The 18842-nt window shown below is 35.0% G+C and overlaps 3 protein-coding genes and 1 long non-coding RNA gene across 7 annotated transcripts; 3 read left to right on the forward strand and 1 right to left on the reverse strand.

Annotated features, from left to right (window-relative positions):
• LOC18597548 (protein N-methyltransferase NNT1) lies at positions 1008-4719 on the forward strand. 2 transcript variants are annotated; one of them, XM_007026652.2, is made up of 7 exons: positions 1008-1160; positions 1249-1310; positions 2230-2363; positions 2813-2958; positions 3419-3490; positions 4020-4132; positions 4250-4716. In XM_007026652.2, exons 1-7 carry the CDS (start codon positions 1091-1093, stop codon positions 4283-4285), a joined length of 633 nt encoding a protein of 210 aa, XP_007026714.2. In that variant the 5' UTR covers positions 1008-1090; the 3' UTR covers positions 4286-4716. The 2 variants fall into 2 exon arrangements, with proteins under 2 accessions (XP_007026714.2, XP_007026711.2); XM_007026649.2 differs by having other exon boundaries at positions 1010-1160; positions 4020-4127; positions 4250-4719.
• On the reverse strand, positions 4844-7074 carry LOC108662267. 2 transcript variants are annotated; one of them, XR_001928114.1, is made up of 2 exons: positions 6786-7074; positions 4844-6623 (listed from the first exon to the last, which is right to left on the reverse strand). It is a non-coding gene; the product is annotated as an uncharacterized LOC108662267 (long non-coding RNA). The 2 variants fall into 2 exon arrangements; XR_001928113.1 differs by having other exon boundaries at positions 6790-7062.
• Positions 8419-12180, forward strand: LOC18597549 (vacuolar cation/proton exchanger 3). Of its 2 annotated transcripts, none has more exons than XM_007026653.2 (12): positions 8419-8821; positions 9244-9311; positions 9412-9440; positions 10014-10210; positions 10299-10514; positions 10633-10764; positions 10905-11021; positions 11117-11170; positions 11262-11378; positions 11477-11567; positions 11663-11727; positions 11811-12180. In XM_007026653.2, exons 1-11 carry the CDS (start codon positions 8555-8557, stop codon positions 11722-11724), a joined length of 1350 nt encoding a protein of 449 aa, XP_007026715.2. In that variant the 5' UTR covers positions 8419-8554; the 3' UTR covers positions 11725-11727; positions 11811-12180. The 2 variants fall into 2 exon arrangements, with proteins under 2 accessions (XP_007026715.2, XP_017977046.1); XM_018121557.1 differs by having other exon boundaries at positions 11876-12180.
• Positions 14869-18587, forward strand: LOC18597550 (probable envelope ADP,ATP carrier protein, chloroplastic). The gene is made up of 10 exons (XM_018120602.1): positions 14869-15326; positions 15568-15624; positions 15797-15859; positions 15971-16027; positions 16123-16206; positions 16524-16592; positions 16673-16785; positions 16873-17042; positions 17361-17439; positions 18074-18587. The coding sequence occupies exons 1-10, from the start codon at positions 14991-14993 to the stop codon at positions 18195-18197; spliced, it is 1152 nt and encodes a 383-aa protein (XP_017976091.1). The 5' UTR covers positions 14869-14990; the 3' UTR covers positions 18198-18587.

Genomic DNA, 18842 nt, shown 5'->3' on the forward strand with positions numbered 1-18842 from the left:
TAAGCAGGAAATCGCGAAATTGTAGGAGTACATTGAGTAAGGTATTAATTACCTTGAAAAGGCAGTAGATTTCTTCCACAGCCTACCAATGCAAAGTCCAAATAGAATGATGTGCAATTCATGAGCTTCAAATTTTTTGTGCTTTCACTCCCATTCCTTGTATGCATCTTTGTACCTGCATTGTACTTACTTAGCAAAGCCCCTTGCATAGGTACCTTTGCTTTTATCTTATAAAAGAGAGAAAAGGGTTCTACCTAAGCCTTTAAAAGGTAGTGTTTAGAGGTTGTGCTATATCCTTCAAAAGGCATAAAGGTTTCAACTTAACCTTAAAAAGTTAAAGAGGTTATGTCTTATCCTTGAGAAGACAAGGTATGTGCTTGAACCTTTGAAAAGACATATTGTATTAAATTTATTTAATAGTGGATTAAACTCCTTAGCTTGCTAAAGGAGAAGATGTAGGCACCTAGAGAGAGGGTCGAACCTCTATAAATAGTGTGTCAAATTTTCTTGTTACTCTTCACAATTAATTTATATCATCAATGCCATTAATCACATTATAATAGAATAAACTAATATATAAAGTAATGTGGAGTGAGGCAATTAATGTATACTATTTGAATGAACAATTACTATTGAATTTGATTAATTATTTTTTCATTATCTCTTTTTTTATTGTTATCATGCTTCAAATGTTTTTCACTACGATTAAATAATTGTTAATTTTTAACGGGCCAAATTATTAATTTTTATAACCATCCATGATTTATTTGGTAACTCACCTTATTGGACCAACAAAGTCCGCTCAAGCAAGTGATCTTTTGGGCTACATGACTCACCCTATTGGCCCAAAACCGCCCGCCCCAGCCTGTTGTCATTCCAGCTGGTGCACTAACCATGTGGGCCTCGTAAGGTCCGTATGTAGCCCACTTTAGCCCGTATGTAACCTTATTGGACCAAAAAAGTCCTTATGAGATATCTCGGGCCTAAGCCGAATAAAGAAGAAGAAAAGACGAGCGAGCTTTGGCCTTTGATTAGCGGAGGAACTTTCTTTTTGCAGTGTCGAGCTTAGAAGGGAAAACGAACGAAGAGAATGGACATAGCTCTCTTCTCTCCATCTTCACTCTTCGCCGACGACGCCGACGACGAAGAAGTCTCTGTTGGTATTCTTTTTCTGATATATTTACTTCTATTTTCAGTTTGCTTTGATTTTTTTTTCGAATAAGCTCTTCACCCTTTTTCTCTTTGCAGATGAGGACCAAACAGAGATCCATCAGAGCTATGTGGAGAGGAAGCACCAGTTTTCTGGCATTGTAAGTCTCTTCTTTTATAATATATTCATAACCCTTTTCATAATTTTGTTTTAGCGAGTGGATATCTAGCTGTGTATGTAACCTCCAGTATTATTTTGCATTGTTAGTCATGTTTTCATCCATTTCGATATGCCCATCAGCTGTTTAAAAAACCTTGCTTTCATTGCAAAAAGGTGGATTAGCATTAGTATTTCATGGAAAAGTTCTAACTTTTGTGTAGTATTAAGATGCCTTTTTGTCAACAATGCTTCTGCCGGGGCAGAGATAATTGAACTGGTTCTTAACTGAGTACCTGCCTACCTGGTTCTCAAGAATGCTTTGATCACATCGATTTCAGTGTTTGGATAAATTTTGTATGAAAATGGTTTTGCAAAAATGGGATTTTCACTGCTCTGCAGACTTGTTATTCCCTAGTAGCTTGAATCTTCTGCTTCTTTCAATTAAATAATAGCTCAATTATCCAAAAAAAATTTTTTTTCTCTTTGATCAGTTTTCATTAAATATGAATATTATGAATGCAGACAGATCTATTGTTTAGTAGAAGGCCCTCATGAGATGGTTTAGATGTAGAGTTGCCACATGCAATGTAGTATTATAAGTAGTGGAAGAAGTAAATGCAAATCTTAACTTACTGGGGAGTGAATTGGATCATAAATTTAAGTGGCATCGTAGAGCTTAACTGTAATATCATCTTGAATTTCTTATATTATATTGGGATTTAAGCAACTTTACCACTGCCATGGTTGACTCCTGATACCTTATCAGAAAGCTGTAGCTCTTAGAATTAGTGGGAATCATATTTGACCACAGTAGTTTAGTGAAGCCTTATTGTGGTTTTTGAGTACTTGTTTTTAGAGTTTACCAGAGGTTCACCCATTATCACCTTTATATCATTATACGCATTTTGGCTTGTGTGCAGGAGTTGCTTATTCGAGAATTTTCCTTTCACCAGTTGAATGCTAACTTACTCTGGCCGGGTACATTTGCATTTTCAGAATGGCTAGTTCAACATCAATCATGGATAGATGGTCGGCGTTGCCTTGAACTGGGCAGGTATTACCTTCAGCTGCAGGGTAAAAAAAATTGTATGATCTATGAGAGTGCACCCTTGTTTTAGTTGTTTATTCTCTATTGTAGTGCATCTACCTAGTCTGCATTCATTTATTTTATATTCAGTATTATTGTTCTCGGGAGGGCTGTTTATAATCAGCACTAGTTAAATATTGAGCAGAGCCTAATATCAGTGGCTAAATGTGTCTGTACATTACACTTCAGAGACATGGTTTCTAAATAGTTAAAGCTTTGAGGTGTCGCCTTAGCTGCAAATTTGTTCACCTTTTAGAATTATGAAAACAAGTTACCCTTTGTTTGAACTTCTAAGTACATTATTCTTTTTTCTACTGCTTCCAGTTGAGTTCTACGAATTTCTTGATATAGTTTTGCATTTGAATTTTTTTTTTCAATATTTTTCTTGATGATCTTAATTCTTTAACTATCGGCAGTGGGACTGGAGCTTTGGCTATTTTTCTCCGAAAATCATTTAATCTTGACATAACAACATCAGACTATGATGATCAGGAAATTGAAGAGAACATAGCTCATAACTGCCAGGCAAATGGAATTACACCTGTCCTTCCTCATATAAAGCGTGAGTTCTCTTTAGTCTTTGTGATCATCAGTAATCTAGCATTCATATGGTCAAATTCTAATGCAAAGAGATATGAAGCAATAATTTCATGGACTATTTCCATTGCTGTTTTGTTGGGTTGAAAAGTTCATTTAATCATTTTACAATAAAATGAATTTGAAATATCGGATGATTATCCTGAATACTTTTGCGCAGGATATCTGGTGGATGGAATCTGCCATAACTTCGTACCATTTATATGGTTTTTCCTTTTTTTGATTACTATAATCTGAATGGCACGTGCTATTTGTCATATTTTTTACATATTATTAGATGTTTAAAAGTAACTTATCTTTGATTCTTGGTGTTTGGCTTAACTGTGAAATGGCAGATAGCTATGCATTCTTATTTGTTCTTCTTATTATTATTATTATAATTTTAAGTATTGATTTTGTTAAATTAAAATGTCCATTCTTTTCAGATTCTTGGGGAGACCCCTTTCCAACTGCTGACCCAGACTGGGACCTGGTCATCGCAAGTGATATCCTGTTGTGTGAGCTTCTTGTTAATATAGCTTCTGCAATTTACGTTATATGCTTGAAGAAAGGCAGATACACAAATGAATTAATGGTTTGAATTTTCTGTTCCTTTCATTGTACATCAAATTTTGCATTCAATATAAACACGGAAAAACCTTAGCACACTAGAGTAGAATTATGAGTACCACCGTCTTTGAATGATGTGGACCCCAAAGAGTGATAAATCAAAATTCAAGAAGGAACAAGCTTCTTGTGGTGCTGATATTTTAATTTCTATTATCTTTGTAAATCCACTGATTACACTTATATCGTTATGAAAGCTGAAGAAGCTATTATCATCTTTGGAGTGGTTTAGAGCAATTTTCTGTTTTGGTTTTAATTTTGCCTCCTTGCGAATCTTACCAAATGCTTTGATGCTCAGCAAACTGATTTATTATATGGAATTATGTACTTCAGATTTGATTTGATGTTCTGTGATTAAATCTCCTTTTTCTTACCATGGAATGCTTAAGCATGCTGTATCCGTATCTTGGGCTCTTGCAGATGTCAAACAGTACCCTAACTTGATAAAGTCTCTCTCTTATCTCCTAAAATCTTACAAGCCTAAAGAAGACAAAGCTGTTTGTCCTGTGGGAAATGACCAGAATAGTGGTAACGTGCGAGCGAAAATTATTATTTATTAGTTTGGAAAAAAGTTGAAACTACCTCTCCACAAAGGATAGAATCTGGCATTGGTCATATGTTGCTGATATGTCTCTACTGCTTGCTGCCAGGAAAGCGCATGGGGTTGCCTGCACCAGCATTTCTAATGAGCTGGAGACGCAGAATTGGGAAGGAGGATGAATCACTCTTCTTCTCCGGTTGTGAGGATGCTGGTCTCGAGGTGGAGCACATCGGATCCCGTGTGTATTGCATCAAATTAAGAAAAAATATTGTCACTATCCCCCAAGAGAGTTGATGATTGAAGCTGGTATACAATTATGAATTGCAGTTTCTTATTTGCAGTCTATATCAGGATTCAGGACCATGGTCATATAAATCAAAGTGGGCAACCTAGAATGGTTGTTTTAACAGTTTGGAATGCAAGATGTAATGCTTCTCTTGAGATGGTACTAATTTTGCCTCAATGATGCAATTGATGAATTACTTTTCTGTCAGCTCTTGAAAGTTTGTAACATTTCTTAGAAAAAAACCCTTCTGAATGGATTAAATACAAATTCTATGAAGCTACCTTCACCCATGTCATTTCTTCTTGATAAATGATTGCGCCCCTTTTATTTGATTTACTTATTTTTTTGCTGGCATTACTCAATAACTACGGTTAATTCAGATGCAGAAGGGAACAAAAAAGAACAGGGAGAAAAGGGTAAGATCAGCCCAAAATTTCTAGTATATCCCAGATAAAAATAAACTGAATAAAGCCCCAAGGTGGTTCTCCCATCAAGTTTCCATTATTTTGTGTGACAACAAAGGCAAATCCTCTGTTCATCATGTACCCAAAAATTGAAAAGCTTGCTACAGTTTTATCTTATGAAAAATGGAAAAGACAAATTGCAGAATATATGTAACTTTGTTCTAACATATTCCAAAAAAATAAAAGATATTTTTGAGCTTTCTTTTATCCTTTTCTGAGAAGAGCTTCCATTAAAATGTGCCACCACTTGCTTTTGCCATCATTTACTGGAACACTGTAGAAGTCTTCCATTTTCATTTCAATGGCATTTCCGCTTCTGTTTCCTGTCACTTCATTTGCAATCCAAAAGTTTGAAAATGAACTCCTCCTCAGTTTTCATTTGGGAACATGTAATCTTGGCATGCTAAGTTAAAACTTCAAAGCATCTAACAGCAAGACACATTAATTTGTGGCCAACTTAATTGGTTGAATATCTAATTCTAACATAACTTGACTACACCATATAAACTGGAATTGATAGAAAACTCTCCAACTTTAAATCATTAAGTTCAAAAATCGAGAAGCCATGTAAATTCTAACCAAAAAAAGATGGTCAGACACATCTGCATGCACTGGTTTTTGTCTTGCTCTTATCAATAGATATAGAGGAAAGTTCCTGGAAACTGCACTTGCCATTACCTTCCCCTATCATTGATGTATATGCATACCCTCTCTGCTGAATATAATTTCAAATGTTAGTTTCAAGAAAACCAACATCATAGATTTGGGTGTGCAAAAATAATTCCCATTTCTTGAAACGGGATAAAAAAATGAAATTAATTCATGACATTGACATCTTAGAAAGTAGGAAAATCTAGGAAGAGCTTGTGTTTTTTTGTAAATTATTGTGGGACTTGAGTGCTGATGCATGCCCCCATAATTTGCATGAAACAAGCTACATTTTCAGATGTTGGCAGAGGAAACTTCCTGGAAGCTGTCCAGGGCTCTATGCACATGCTTGTGGGGCAGATCTTTGGGTTGGGAAATAACTCTAAAACAAGGTTTAGAGTATAGAAACCAAAGGGTGTTTTATCAGGAAGCTATTATGGCAATGGACATGGACCAGCCGCATGTGCAATCCAGCATTGGCAACTATTGATGAAGATAACAACATTTCATGCTTTTCCTTCCTGATATCCTGGCCCCCCCATGGCTCCACCCAAACTGAACATTAGCCCTACAACTAACTTATGTTTTCAGAAAATTCAGCAGATCAAATTGATAATGAGTATTGATTACAAAAGTGAATGATTAAATGCGAATAATGAAGAAGACATTGATTTGCAAATATGGTTTTCTTTTCCCATTTCTGAGGTGTAGACTAATTGAAAGATATGAAACTGAACAATTCTTCAGCCATTGAAGCAACCAGCAGGTAGCTTTCCTTGTGGAACATTGCTGACTTAGGAGTGCTAGCTAGCTATCTCTATCCCTTTCTTCATTTCATTTCCTTTCAATTCTGCTTTTTGAGAGGATCCTTAGTTTTCCTTCAAAACTTCAATTGAAGTAACTTCTGAAGGAAAAATAAGGATCTCCATAAAAAAGCAGAAGTGAAAGGAAATGAAATGAAGAAAGGGGTAGAGATAGCTAGCTAGCTCTCCAAGGTCAGCAATGTTGCACATGGGAAGCTACCTGCTGGTTGCTTCGATGGCCACACGATTTCCCAAAACCAAATCTGCAAAGTTAAACCCTTCCTGCAAATGAAGGGTTGAGTCGTTTAGCCAAATCTGAACCAGACAGTTGAAACTCTTAAGTTGCTGTCTGTAACTAATTTTTTTTGCTCTCTCTCCTTAAAAAAAAAAGAAAAATAAAAAAATAAAATCCATGCAAAATATAAGAAAACATTACTACCATACCTACCCCGCCTACCATAATCAGAACCAAATAATTGTGGACTGCCTTCTACCTTCGTTGAAGCTACCAAAATATCTTTCTGTATTCATTCATAGCATTCCTCCCCAGAGCATTCCTCAGAGTAAAACATTTTCCAAGCATAAAGATTGAGAAAAAAAACCTCCATGGATGAAATTTATAGCCCTGGAAAGGCTTTAGTTCTTGACACTTTGTAACATGGAAACTTCTTTCCACCTTCCCTACTTTGACATTTTGCTCAAAGTAAAAGTAGATGTTGGCTCTGGTTGCAAGGGATTTTGGTGTTATCTATGTCTAGAGATTGACACTTGTAAAGTGCCCATTTGCCTTTTACTCTCTGCCACTGGAATTCAAAGCCTGACTATTTTCTGTTGGTGCAATTAGCCTTCTTAGTCATCTTTGACAAAAATTTAGCCTGAATTAGGAGTTGGAATTCTTTGAAATTTACTTCTAGAAGATCAATATTAGATAAACAAAACAATAAAAGTAACGAACGATAACAAATACAACAAAACTCTTATAAACCCGTAACATAAATTTCGTTTCAGATATTTGTTTTCAGACGAAGTTTCGAGGAAAGTTCTTATAACCATATATGTACGGAAGATCGTAGGTCCTCCTCTTCTCCATGGTAGTGATGGTTTAAAACTTTGCTTCCTCTTCTTCAAAATCCATGCAATAAAAGCTTTCCATCGTCACTCACATGATCAACCCCAAACGAAACAAAGAAACGACAATTCAAAGGTTATGGAAAGAAGTAAAACCTATGGCAAGGTGCAACTCAAGTTGATGTTTACATATATCTTCCAGAAAGCAACATGTTGACACCAAGGTACGATATGGTCTAGAGTAAAGGACAACTTCATAGCCAGATAAAATCTTTGGGCAGTACTTAGATATCATATTTTTTCTGGTTCTGGAAAATCCGAAACATTAATTTTCGCAATATTAGGTTGATTTCGAGACTCGGGTTTTTTTTTCTTTCCTTTTCTTTGCTAATAAAATCAAAATTTAATGTGACCCTAAAGCTTAAAATTGGAGTTGCTTTCATCCATTAATGCATGGAAGTGCAATTTTTGTTTGTAATATATATGACAAAAAAAGGGTTTTATCAAAAATTCATGTGGAGTTTGAAGACCCAAGTTTCAATATCTACTTTCACTTCAACAAGACTTCTTTCCTTTATAATTTGATTGAGAAAATAAATAACAATTTAGAGCATTCATGTATTGGAACTGTTCATGACTTAAGTACTCAACTCTCAATCAAAAATAATATATTATTATTTATTATAATACATCAACATATTATGTTAATATTAAATAATATTTTAATTAACACAATTAATTAATTTTTAATCATAAAAATTTATTTGATTCAAACGATACCGGTCTTGTATACATTTTAAAAACTTGTTTGACCCACGCCATTCAAAGATAAATGTATACACAATTATTATGAAGCATAAAATCTAATCATGAAGATAAAACATTCCCCTCTTTTTCATTGTTATTTTTTTCTTTTTTAGTATAGAGAAGAAGCTTCCTGGAAGTTGCACTTTCTTTAATATTTGATGCATACTACAGACAGACATGAGTCTTCTATTTATAGTAGTATGTATCTTACTCTCGAACTCATCGAGATAATATCTGAAAGAGTTTATTTGGTTTTTGTCAGGGTCGACATTGTTATTTTGTGCACTAGACTCTCGCCCTGGAAGAAAAATATTTTCGGGTTTGCGTGTGGGAAGAAGATGGCTTCCTTGCAAGAACCATGGCTATTGGAGAATGGCAACCTGAAAGGGTCCAGCAAGGAGATTCGCCATGGTAGGACTGCACACAACCTGTCGTCCTCGTCATTGCGGAAGAAGTCGGACCTGACCCTGGTTTCCAAGATTCGGTATGGAATGCTCAGGCAGTTCCTGACCAATCTTCAGGAGGTCATTCTAGGGACCAAACTCTCAGTTCTCTTCCCGGCTATCCCTCTGGCGGTCGTTGCTGAGAGCTACGGGTTCGGAAGAGTGAGTTTCTAATTACTTTTCTTGCTTTGTGAATGCTGCTTTCAGGGTTCTTGAATAAAACAGTGATTGCTGACGGGGGTGAAGGCCGATATAAGATTGAATCTTAAACGGAATTCGATTCAATTTGACTCTGAATCAAAATGATCTCAAACTTTGAGATAGAGTAAAGGTTGACTGTAAAATTTCAACTACCCCAACCGTAATCTCAATTAATCAATGATATCGATCAACATGTTTTTGACAGCATCAAAGTGTATTCATCACCTTGCATCATTCACTATCGTTTTCTCTTTGCAAAGTCTAAGCCTGCCTGTTTTGCAGATAATACTGGCCTTCAACATCTAATTTAATATCCACTGAAACAATATTCATTGCTTTTCCTCAACCGTAGAACTAACTTATGATTTTTCCTGCAAACACAGCCATGGGTCTTTGCATTAAGTTTACTTGGACTTACACCATTGGCTGAACGTGTCAGCTTCCTCACCGAGTAAGGCATCTTCTATTATTTTATGTAATTATATAATTAGTTTTACCAATACCTTATATGACATATAATTCCTGTTTCTTTCGTGTCCGTGTACTTACAGGCAAATTGCTTATTACACTGGTCCAACAGGTAACTTTCCCTCTCATTTACTCTTATATTTTTACTGAAGTTTGCAAGGTTGGGTAATCAAACATCAGTCCTATCAGCTTCTTTTCCTCTATGATTGCCAACTTTGCTATTATATTTCTGGTAGATTCGATGCTTGTGAGTCTAAACCTACCGTGGGATTCCAAGTGTTGTGAAAGAAACCAAAAAAGAACACAGAAATCAATGCTGGTTTCTTATCCTCTTGTGAGTGTTTGGTGCTATATCCTTGTCAGAAAACGACCATTTCTAATTCTTGACAAGTACAACTGTTTTCTGCCTAATTTGTTTCCTTTACTTGATGGTGATCAACCCTTTTTTTTGAAAGGCAAGATTGGCTTTTGCCAATCTTGAATGATCACGAAAGGAAGGGATTAGATTTTGTGTAATCAACATCAATATTATTATAATCCTTTGACCTTAATTATTGTATTGAACTTTGGCTAAGTCGTTTTCTAAAATAACATTGCCGTTTAACTTCTTGTTTGAAGATTATGAAAGAGCTGTTCAATCATGGAATTAATTAATTGTTGTCTGGATTATATTTTAATCTTGCAGTGGGAGGGCTGTTGAATGCAACCTGTGGCAATGCTACTGAGCTGATCATAGCAATTTTTGCACTAAGCCAATATAAAATAGATGTGGTCAAATATTCCCTGCTGGGTTCTGTCCTATCAAACCTGCTTTTGGTTCTAGGGACCTCTCTCTTCTGCGGCGGTATTGCCAACCTGAGAAAGGAACAAAAATATGATAGAGTAAGTTATTTGTCAAAACATTACATGCTTCAATATTTTATTACATAGTGGGAGTTGTTTATGGTTCTAACACTGTTAAGTTTGACAGAGACAAGCCGATGTGAACTCTCTCCTGCTGCTGCTTGCATTATTGTGCCACTCGCTGCCATTGTTGTTTCGAATGCTTGGGGCATCCGATGCTGTCAGTACAGCCGACTCAACACTGCATTTGTCGAGAGCAAGCAGCATTGTAATGTTGATTGCATATCTGTCATACCTGATCTTCCAACTATTCACACACCGGCAACTGTTTGAAGCTCAAGAGGTAGTCCATTTTAATGTTCTTAACAAGAACAACTGAAACCACATTAAGCTTCTAAAAGCCCGTTTCTACCGATGAACTAGGAAGCATGAAACTGATACTGTGTGGTGCAATTGTTCAGGAATCAGACGATGACGAAAATGGAATATCAGAAGAAGCACCAGTGATTGGATTTTGGAGTGGATTTATCTGGCTATTTGGAATGACTGGTGTCATCTCATTGCTGTCTGAGTATGTTGTAGAAACAATTGAGGTAATTTACATCATTTCCATTGAGGGGTCCATCCTTGTTCTTTCTCAAATTCCCTTTGGCTGATCATATCATTTATCAAAGCCTGGTTATGATCTTCTTTAAAGTAAAATCAACTAAACTATCCAAGCACTAAATCTCAGGATGCCTCGAATTCTTGGGGAATTTCTGTTAGCTTCATCAGCATTATTCTGCTACCCATCGTCGGAAATGCAGCAGAGCATGCAGGAGCTATCATTTTTGCTTTTAAAAACAAGCTGGTGAGTAACAGCCTTGATTCCTTTTCCTTTAGTTTCAGCAATAAAACAATATGTTTGACAGAATCTCTGATGAAACTTCGGAACTGAAAATGCAGGATATTTCTTTGGGTGTTGCATTAGGATCTGCAACTCAGATTTCCATGTTTGTGGTACGAACTTAATAAAATAATTGAATCTTTCATAGGCTTTTAACTCAGATCAGAGCAGTCTAAAAATTACCAACATTTCAATGTGACTCAGGTTCCACTCTGCGTAATTGTCGCTTGGACCATGGGCATTAAGATGGATCTTAACTTCAATCTCCTCGAAACTGGCTCTCTTGCTCTATCAATCATTACCGTTGCCTTCGCTTTACAAGTAATTAAACACCGTCTTCAAACATGCAAACACCATTTTTCTATCTTGTATTAACGATTCAGTTGAGCTAAAATCTTCTGTTACTACTCGTTTTGCAGGATGGCACTTCTCACTACATGAAAGGACTGGTTCTCCTACTGCTCTACATCGTTATCGGGGCTTGCTTTTTTGTATTCAAAACACCTCTAAGTAAGGATTCTGATAGTCATACACTGATCAAAACTTGTTCATCTTCACTATTTCTTCTGCTAACTTGATTTTTTTCTTACCCTTTTTCACCTCAGACCAAGTAAACTTCACAAACTCGGGAATCAAAAGACCAACCGAGACAATCTTCAGAGCTTGATAAGTAAGTGCAGTTCAAACAGCTTGCGATTGCATAAACATGGTCTCAAATATTATGAAACTAAAGATTAAAATCTATGAATGCAGGCTTCCCCGTCTTGGGGTCCCTCCCCCTTATCGATGTGATGAACGTATGTTTGGAACTTCAACAGATCTCATGTATTTGTCATTCTTTCAGTATGGTCTGGCCTGCCGGAAAGCTGACAGATTCTCAGTTACTACTCCACCATGCTTCAGATTCGGTTACCATTGAAGCTTGATGAAGACAGGCTGCAGTACACAGCACATGGTTCTGTGTACAGATCTCTCAGTGTGTTTCTTTTACTTCCAGCTGAGGTTTGTTTCTGATTATGTTCGTATAGTAGTAGTAGCAAATGAGCTAGCTAAAAGGGTTGTTTCCCTCTTGTAATTGCAGTTCATCAAAATAAATGAAATCGTTGTTGGTTTTGTTTGGCTACTTCTGCAATCGTAGTTATTAGAGCTTATGATTCCATCTGTATTTGCATTATTTGGTTTCAAAAGACTTAAGAATCTTAATCATGGGGCACAAATATTTCAAAAGACTTATGATTCCATCAAAATATCCAAAAATTTCTCATACTCGTTTCAAAAGAAATAAAAAAAGGGTCAATTTCTTCGTGGGAGGGGAGGCATTGATAGTTTTTTTTAAACAGACATTATTATTGTTATTGTACTCTTGGTCTACTTGTCGTGTTGTTCTTGGTATCTAACTAAATAATATGTTTTGTCTTACTCTGACAGTTTTGTAGAACTGTTTTCATCATCCATTGCCTTGCTTGCTTGTAGAATTCTTGTACTCGCCAAAACAAACCACATGTACCATATGCCTGCATAACATGGAAGGGAAGAGTCATTTTACTTGCTGAAAAGAAATCAATATCAAATCAGATTTCACCATATAATTGGTCCAGTACCTAACACCTTGTTAATATAATCAGTGCCGACATCAGAAAACATCATAGACAAGTAATTCATAACATTAAGCACACATGTATTCGAACCCACTTCTGATCTTCAAACGTGAAAACAGACTGTTGGGTCCTTGACTGTCAGAACCCATGGGAAAAGCAGAAGAACTCATGGGAGGCTTCTGTTTGGGCATGGGATATTATTAATAGCAGAAAAAGGAGCTTTTGTAGTTGGTGGAAGCCATGGCTAGCATTAGCTTATGGGAATAAAGCTAGGTGGGGGAGAAAATGATTACTCTCCAATCTCAGTATAAAGTGATGGTCCCAACATTTCAACTAGTGTAGGGTCAGTCAATGGCTAATCTCACCTCATTTGAACTACAATCTCCCTATTTTAATCATTTTTTATTGGTTTGAATACTAAAAAAAAGGTCATGAACATCTCATTTTATCTAAAATAATCTATATTCTTTTATTAAATACAAAAAAAATTCTCAAGCATTTAATTTGTAATTCAATATTAATCGACATATAATTGTGTGATTATTGATTTAATCACATTATTTATCATGTGATTACATCAATAAGTTACTTCATGTATCACGTAAATATAAAATATTAAATTAACCGTTAACTTCTCATTAGAACGAAAAGATTATATGAATACAAAAAATTATGTATTAATATAATAAATTAAGACACAAACGAATAGTTACTAACTCTTCGAAAGGTGCAGTTTGGTTATGGTTGACCAACAACGTGAACCGTTCATCTAAAGAGAAGAGACTTTGTTTTCGTTTGTTTAGTCTTTGGGTCAAGGCTTTAAGGCCTTTGTTAGCCTTGATTGGACTGGATTTGCGCCTCCCAATCTACTCGGAAAAGTACTTTTAGAACATTTTAAGATATTAAATATCGATTCTTTTATCTCAAAATATTTTTTTTTGTTTGACTTTAACATAAATTAAGATAAAAATTTCGATTTTAATATTTTGAAAATATAATTGTTCAATATTTTTTAATATTAAAAAATATAAAATAAAAATATGAGACTAAGAAAATAATGTAATTTTTTTTTATTAAGATTACATATATCGCATATTAGAACGATATAGTAATTTTTTTTCGTAAAAGAGAGATTCATCGAACTTTAGCTCATGAGTTTTGTACAATAAGATATTACGTCAATTTTATAGTTTATTTATCGTAAATTTTGAATATAACACATTTAAGTTTTAAGGCTAAAGTCTTAAGTTCTTTTTTCTTTACTTATCAATTATATTAATTTTCTTCTTGTTATATGTTCACCATATTAATTTCATAATGGCTATGGTTTTATGAGAAATATGTTGTGACTTCCTATTTTGGATTAGTCCATGCTATGTATTTTCCAAAAGGACAAAATGCCTTAATAAAATACAAGTATTTGATAATAATATTAAAACTTTTAGGGGGAAAAACAATGTTAATCAAAGTAGTAGTTGGAAAGGATTCAAGACCACAATATCTATTATTTATATTTTATTAAAAGAAGAATAAGGAGAAGAACAAAGCTTAGGATATTCTAAAAATACTTTTTTTTTCTTCAAAATTCTTTTAAATAAATAATTAAAATTGAGTATTCAATCGGTTTTAATTTGTTCAATGTTAAAATTTTAAAAATAAAATTAACTGAATTCTTATAAATATAATCAAACCAATCGGATTATAATTTAAAATTGAAATAATTGAACTTGACTTATATTTACTCAATTTGATCGATTTTTATATTTTTTAATATTTTATATTATATAAAATATTTTTTTGTCAATTTGATTGTAAATTTTAAATATTAAAAAATAATAAAGTAATTGATCAAAATTAAATAAAAAACTCTTTTAGTTTAGATCGATTTATTCGGTTAAAATGCATTAATGTAGACTTTATTATTAATTTCATTTTACGATAAAAAAATCTATTTATAAACTCGCACGTATTAAATAAGAAAAGATTCAAGGAGACTTTACAAAAGGCAATTTTAAGTATCGAGAATTAATTCAAGTAACTGATTAAAATAAAAAAAAATTAACTGAATTTAATTAGTTTCAATGGATTATTAATTAGAAGTTATTAACGTTGACCTTATTGCTAATCTCATTTTAAGATAAAAGAAATTTTCGTACACTCGCACGCACTGGATCAGAAGAGATTCAAGGGGACTTTACATAAAGGCAGAGTTTTTGAGATTTTCAGACCTTTGCGCTCCCTCCTTCCCTCTCTCTCTGCAACGAAACCTCCACTCGCCTTATCTCTTCTCTTTCCTTCATCAACTCTCCAAATTCCCAACCCATCCCAATCCACCATGAGAGAAGAGAAACCCATTTTCCGCCTCGAATCCATCCCGGGCCTCACCCCTTTCGAAACGGCGCGTAATGAACCATTCCTCGGGAAAGCCTGGCTCGCTTATGGTTTCAAGGACGGCAGCGGCAGTGCTCGTAATTTCGCCTGCCTTTCCATGGCGGAGAAGAGAGAGCAGCGACGAGGTTCCGCGCCCACTCCAGGTCAGCTCCTCAACCATCCTTTAGCTGCTCTAGCTTACGTCCCGAAAGACGTGGCCATTTTCGCAGCTGGCGCCATCGCTGGAGCCGCCGCTAAAACCGTCACTGCCCCTCTCGACCGCATCAAGCTTCTTATGCAGGTTCACTTTTGGCCTCTTTCGTGTTCCTTTGACTTGTGCGTAGTTGTTCGTTTCATTATGTAAGGAATATTCGTCGGTCGGTTAGTTAGTTAGTTATCACTTAAGAACAGTGTGAATTAAGAAATAAATTACCGTATTAATGGACATTTTACCATTTTTTTTCTTTTGTTTGATTGAGAATTGTATTAATTTCCCAGAATCCATTCTTCGTTGTTTTAAAATGTTTTTTTTTTTGTGACAGACTCATGGGGTAAGAGCTGGGCAAGAGAGTGCAAAGAAGGCTATTGGTTTCATTGAGGTATATTTTTGGTTTATTTTTCTTGTTCTCAGCTGTGTTTAGCTCTACTTTCTGTTTCTTTTGCTTTTTTATTCTGGAATTGATAATTTTGTGTTTGATGAAGTTTAGCTGATTAAAGTAGTGGTATGAAATTACATTTAAAATGCGGGTTCTATTATGGAATAAATTGCAGGCGATCGTATTGATTGGGAAGGACGAAGGAATTAAAGGGTATTGGAAGGGCAACCTTCCTCAGGTTCATTGCAATTTTTACTTTCAATCATTATTTCAGAATATATTTTGATTATGTAATTGCAATGATTTATTGAGCTGCTCTTTTATATAGATTTAGTACTAAATGGTTCAGGTGATTCGAGTTGTACCTTACAGTGCTGTCCAGCTCTTTGCTTATGAAACTTATAAGGTAATAAAATAATATGTACAACCCAATCTTAGCATGGTACTCGATATCCCCGGGTGGAATTAGTCATTTGATTTCCATTTCCTATTGAATTCTAGAAACTTTTCAAGGGAAAAGATGGTGAGCTATCTGTTATTGGAAGACTTGCTGCTGGAGCTTGTGCTGGCATGACATCAACTTTTGTAAGTGATACAGTAATTGAGCCTTTTTGTATTTTAGTGGTTCTACCTGTCATGCTTCCTAAAGTTACTGTAATTTTTTTTTTGGAAGTTTCTGTATTTATTATTATTATATTTTTTTCTCAATTAATGGGGAAAACAAGAAAGAGTCTTAATCCATTATGCATGTTAGGGAGAAATTCTTTCTTCTTGTTAAATTTGTCTTTGACCGGTTAACTTTTGATTTTTGGATTTGGCATTTCTGTCTCCTGAATCTTGGTTCTTTCATTGATTGCTCAGTGTGTCAGATTTTGAATTTCATTCCCTTTGTTTTTATGTAGATAACATATCCGTTAGATGTCCTGAGACTACGCTTGGCAGTCGAACCAGGGTGTCGAACTATGTCTGAGGTTTGTTTAACTCTCTTCATTGTTACCAACAATGAGATGACCAATTTATTGGAAGATGAACCTTAATGTGCTGTTTCCAGGTTGCCTTAACCATGTTGCAAGAGGAAGGGTTTGCATCTTTTTATTATGGTCTTGGACCTTCTCTCCTTGGCATAGCTCCGTATATTGCTGTGAACTTTTGCATTTTTGACTTGTGAGTCCAAATGACACTGCTATTTATAATATGTCATATGAGAACTCAAATTTAAATCTGTCGTACAAATTCTTATGTTGATAACAGGGTGAAGAAGGCTTTGCCAGAGAACTATCGCCAGAAGACGCAAGCGTCTCTACTAACTGCTGTGGTGTCAGCTGCTTGTGCCACTCTCACCTGCTATCCTTTAGACACAGTGAGAAGACAAATGCAAATGAGGGGTACACCCTACAAATCAGTTTTGGAAGCCATTCCTGGTATGCCAATGTTACTAGTTATATTTCCATTATTGACAGCAACATAAAATGTACGAAAATCACATCTGCATTTGGCATTTATAACCAGTGTCTTGCATTCGTTTTTTTTCCCTGAGCGCAAAGGGAGAGCTACATTGACTTGGGTATATCAGAACTTGACTTTGGGTCACATTCCAACTGTTGGTATTTAAGTCCACAATTTAGTATTCACTATCAAATTAAAGTTTCCTATGTGTTCTGTTCTACCATTTGTTCATGGAAAAGTTAAAACTTGAGACTTGATGGTTTCCTGACTGCAATATATTCTTGCTTGAGCAGGTATTGTTGAACGTGATGGAGTTATTGGTTTGTACAGAGGATTTGTTCCCAATGCATTGAAAAACCTACCAAATAGCAGGTACACTTCCATTCCTGTCCATTATTTTTTTTTTCTTTGTAGAATTATATAGTTACCATTTTGGTTTGGAACAAGATGATGTTTGGCTCATATTCATAATGTTCAGTTTAGAACTAGATTATCTTGAGGCCTTAGTCATATTATTCAGTCAATTTCTTACGCATTAGTGATGTTAACTCAAGTTCTCTAAAGCTCTAGGTAGAGATAGAACTAAGGTAGCTAATATATCACATATTTAGGATCTGTTTGGTTTATGCTCTTGTTATTTGCTTTTTTGCTTTTTTTTTTTGGTAAAAATTTAGTTGAAGACGAAAAGCAAAATGTAAAAAATGAATGGAAAACGAAAGAAAAATAGCAAAAAGCATAAACTAAAATGGAGCCTTAGATATCCCATGGAGTTGCAATCATTCTATAGTGATATTGTAATTCTTCTTTCACACCATTTGTAAAATATATTTTTTGTTTACAATATGGTTTAGGTGGTTTCAGTCATTGCAGATAGATCTCTGCCTATATGGTTATGCAATTGTCTTATGTAGTGGGTGCTCAATATTCTTGCTGCATAATTGAATCAATTTGCAATGAATTTCGAGTTTCACTAAGCTGAGACATTTGTTACTCATTTCAACCTCAGCATTAGGCTTACAACCTTTGACATTGTCAAACGACTAATTGCGGCCAGTGAGAAAGAGTTTCAGAAAATTGTGGGGGAAAATAGCCATAAAGAAAAGCAGGAAACTAATGCTGAACAATCCTGATCCTTGGAATCCGCATGTCATGGCAATTTTTATGGAGTACCATTTGTTTGCTCTCCAGTTTTTGTGGAGCTCATGTTCCGCCAGAAGTAGCTATTACTGCAGGAATTACATTTTACTTAGATTACCTGTATGATATGTGAGAATCCTCAAGCTGCCAGCCTACATTTGTGTTCCCTGTTTAGCCAGAGGTTGCTGTAGTCAAGTTCCCTTTTTTCCATTTTTAGGTGGAACTGGAATTGAAGTTCCATCATAATGGTAGGAAATTTGCATTACCAAGTAACCATGTATTGTACATGAACATTCTTGAGCTGCCAGTTCTTTAAATTGCTGGGGCTGTATTGTTGTAAGACAGTTATTTTTGCTAGTCTAGTACTATGTTTTACATATTTTTTTGGGGTTTGGTCTTTGATTTTGAAAGATTTTTCATGTCAATTTTTTTTATTTTTACGGGGCAAGTAACTTTATTATTAATTCACATGCCATATAATCATTTAACAGCAATTGTGATGTAATCATGTCTGCTATTAATATCAATTATCATACATTTTATGTAAATAGGAAATGTAAGTTGATATTAAATTTGATTGTTGTTAATTTTTTGAGTAAAAATCAAAATCAAATTGCATAAATAAATATAATTTAGGG

Source organism: Theobroma cacao, chromosome 5 (assembly GCF_000208745.1).
Source record: "Theobroma cacao cultivar B97-61/B2 chromosome 5, Criollo_cocoa_genome_V2, whole genome shotgun sequence".
Lineage (NCBI taxonomy): Eukaryota > Viridiplantae > Streptophyta > Magnoliopsida > Malvales > Malvaceae > Theobroma > Theobroma cacao.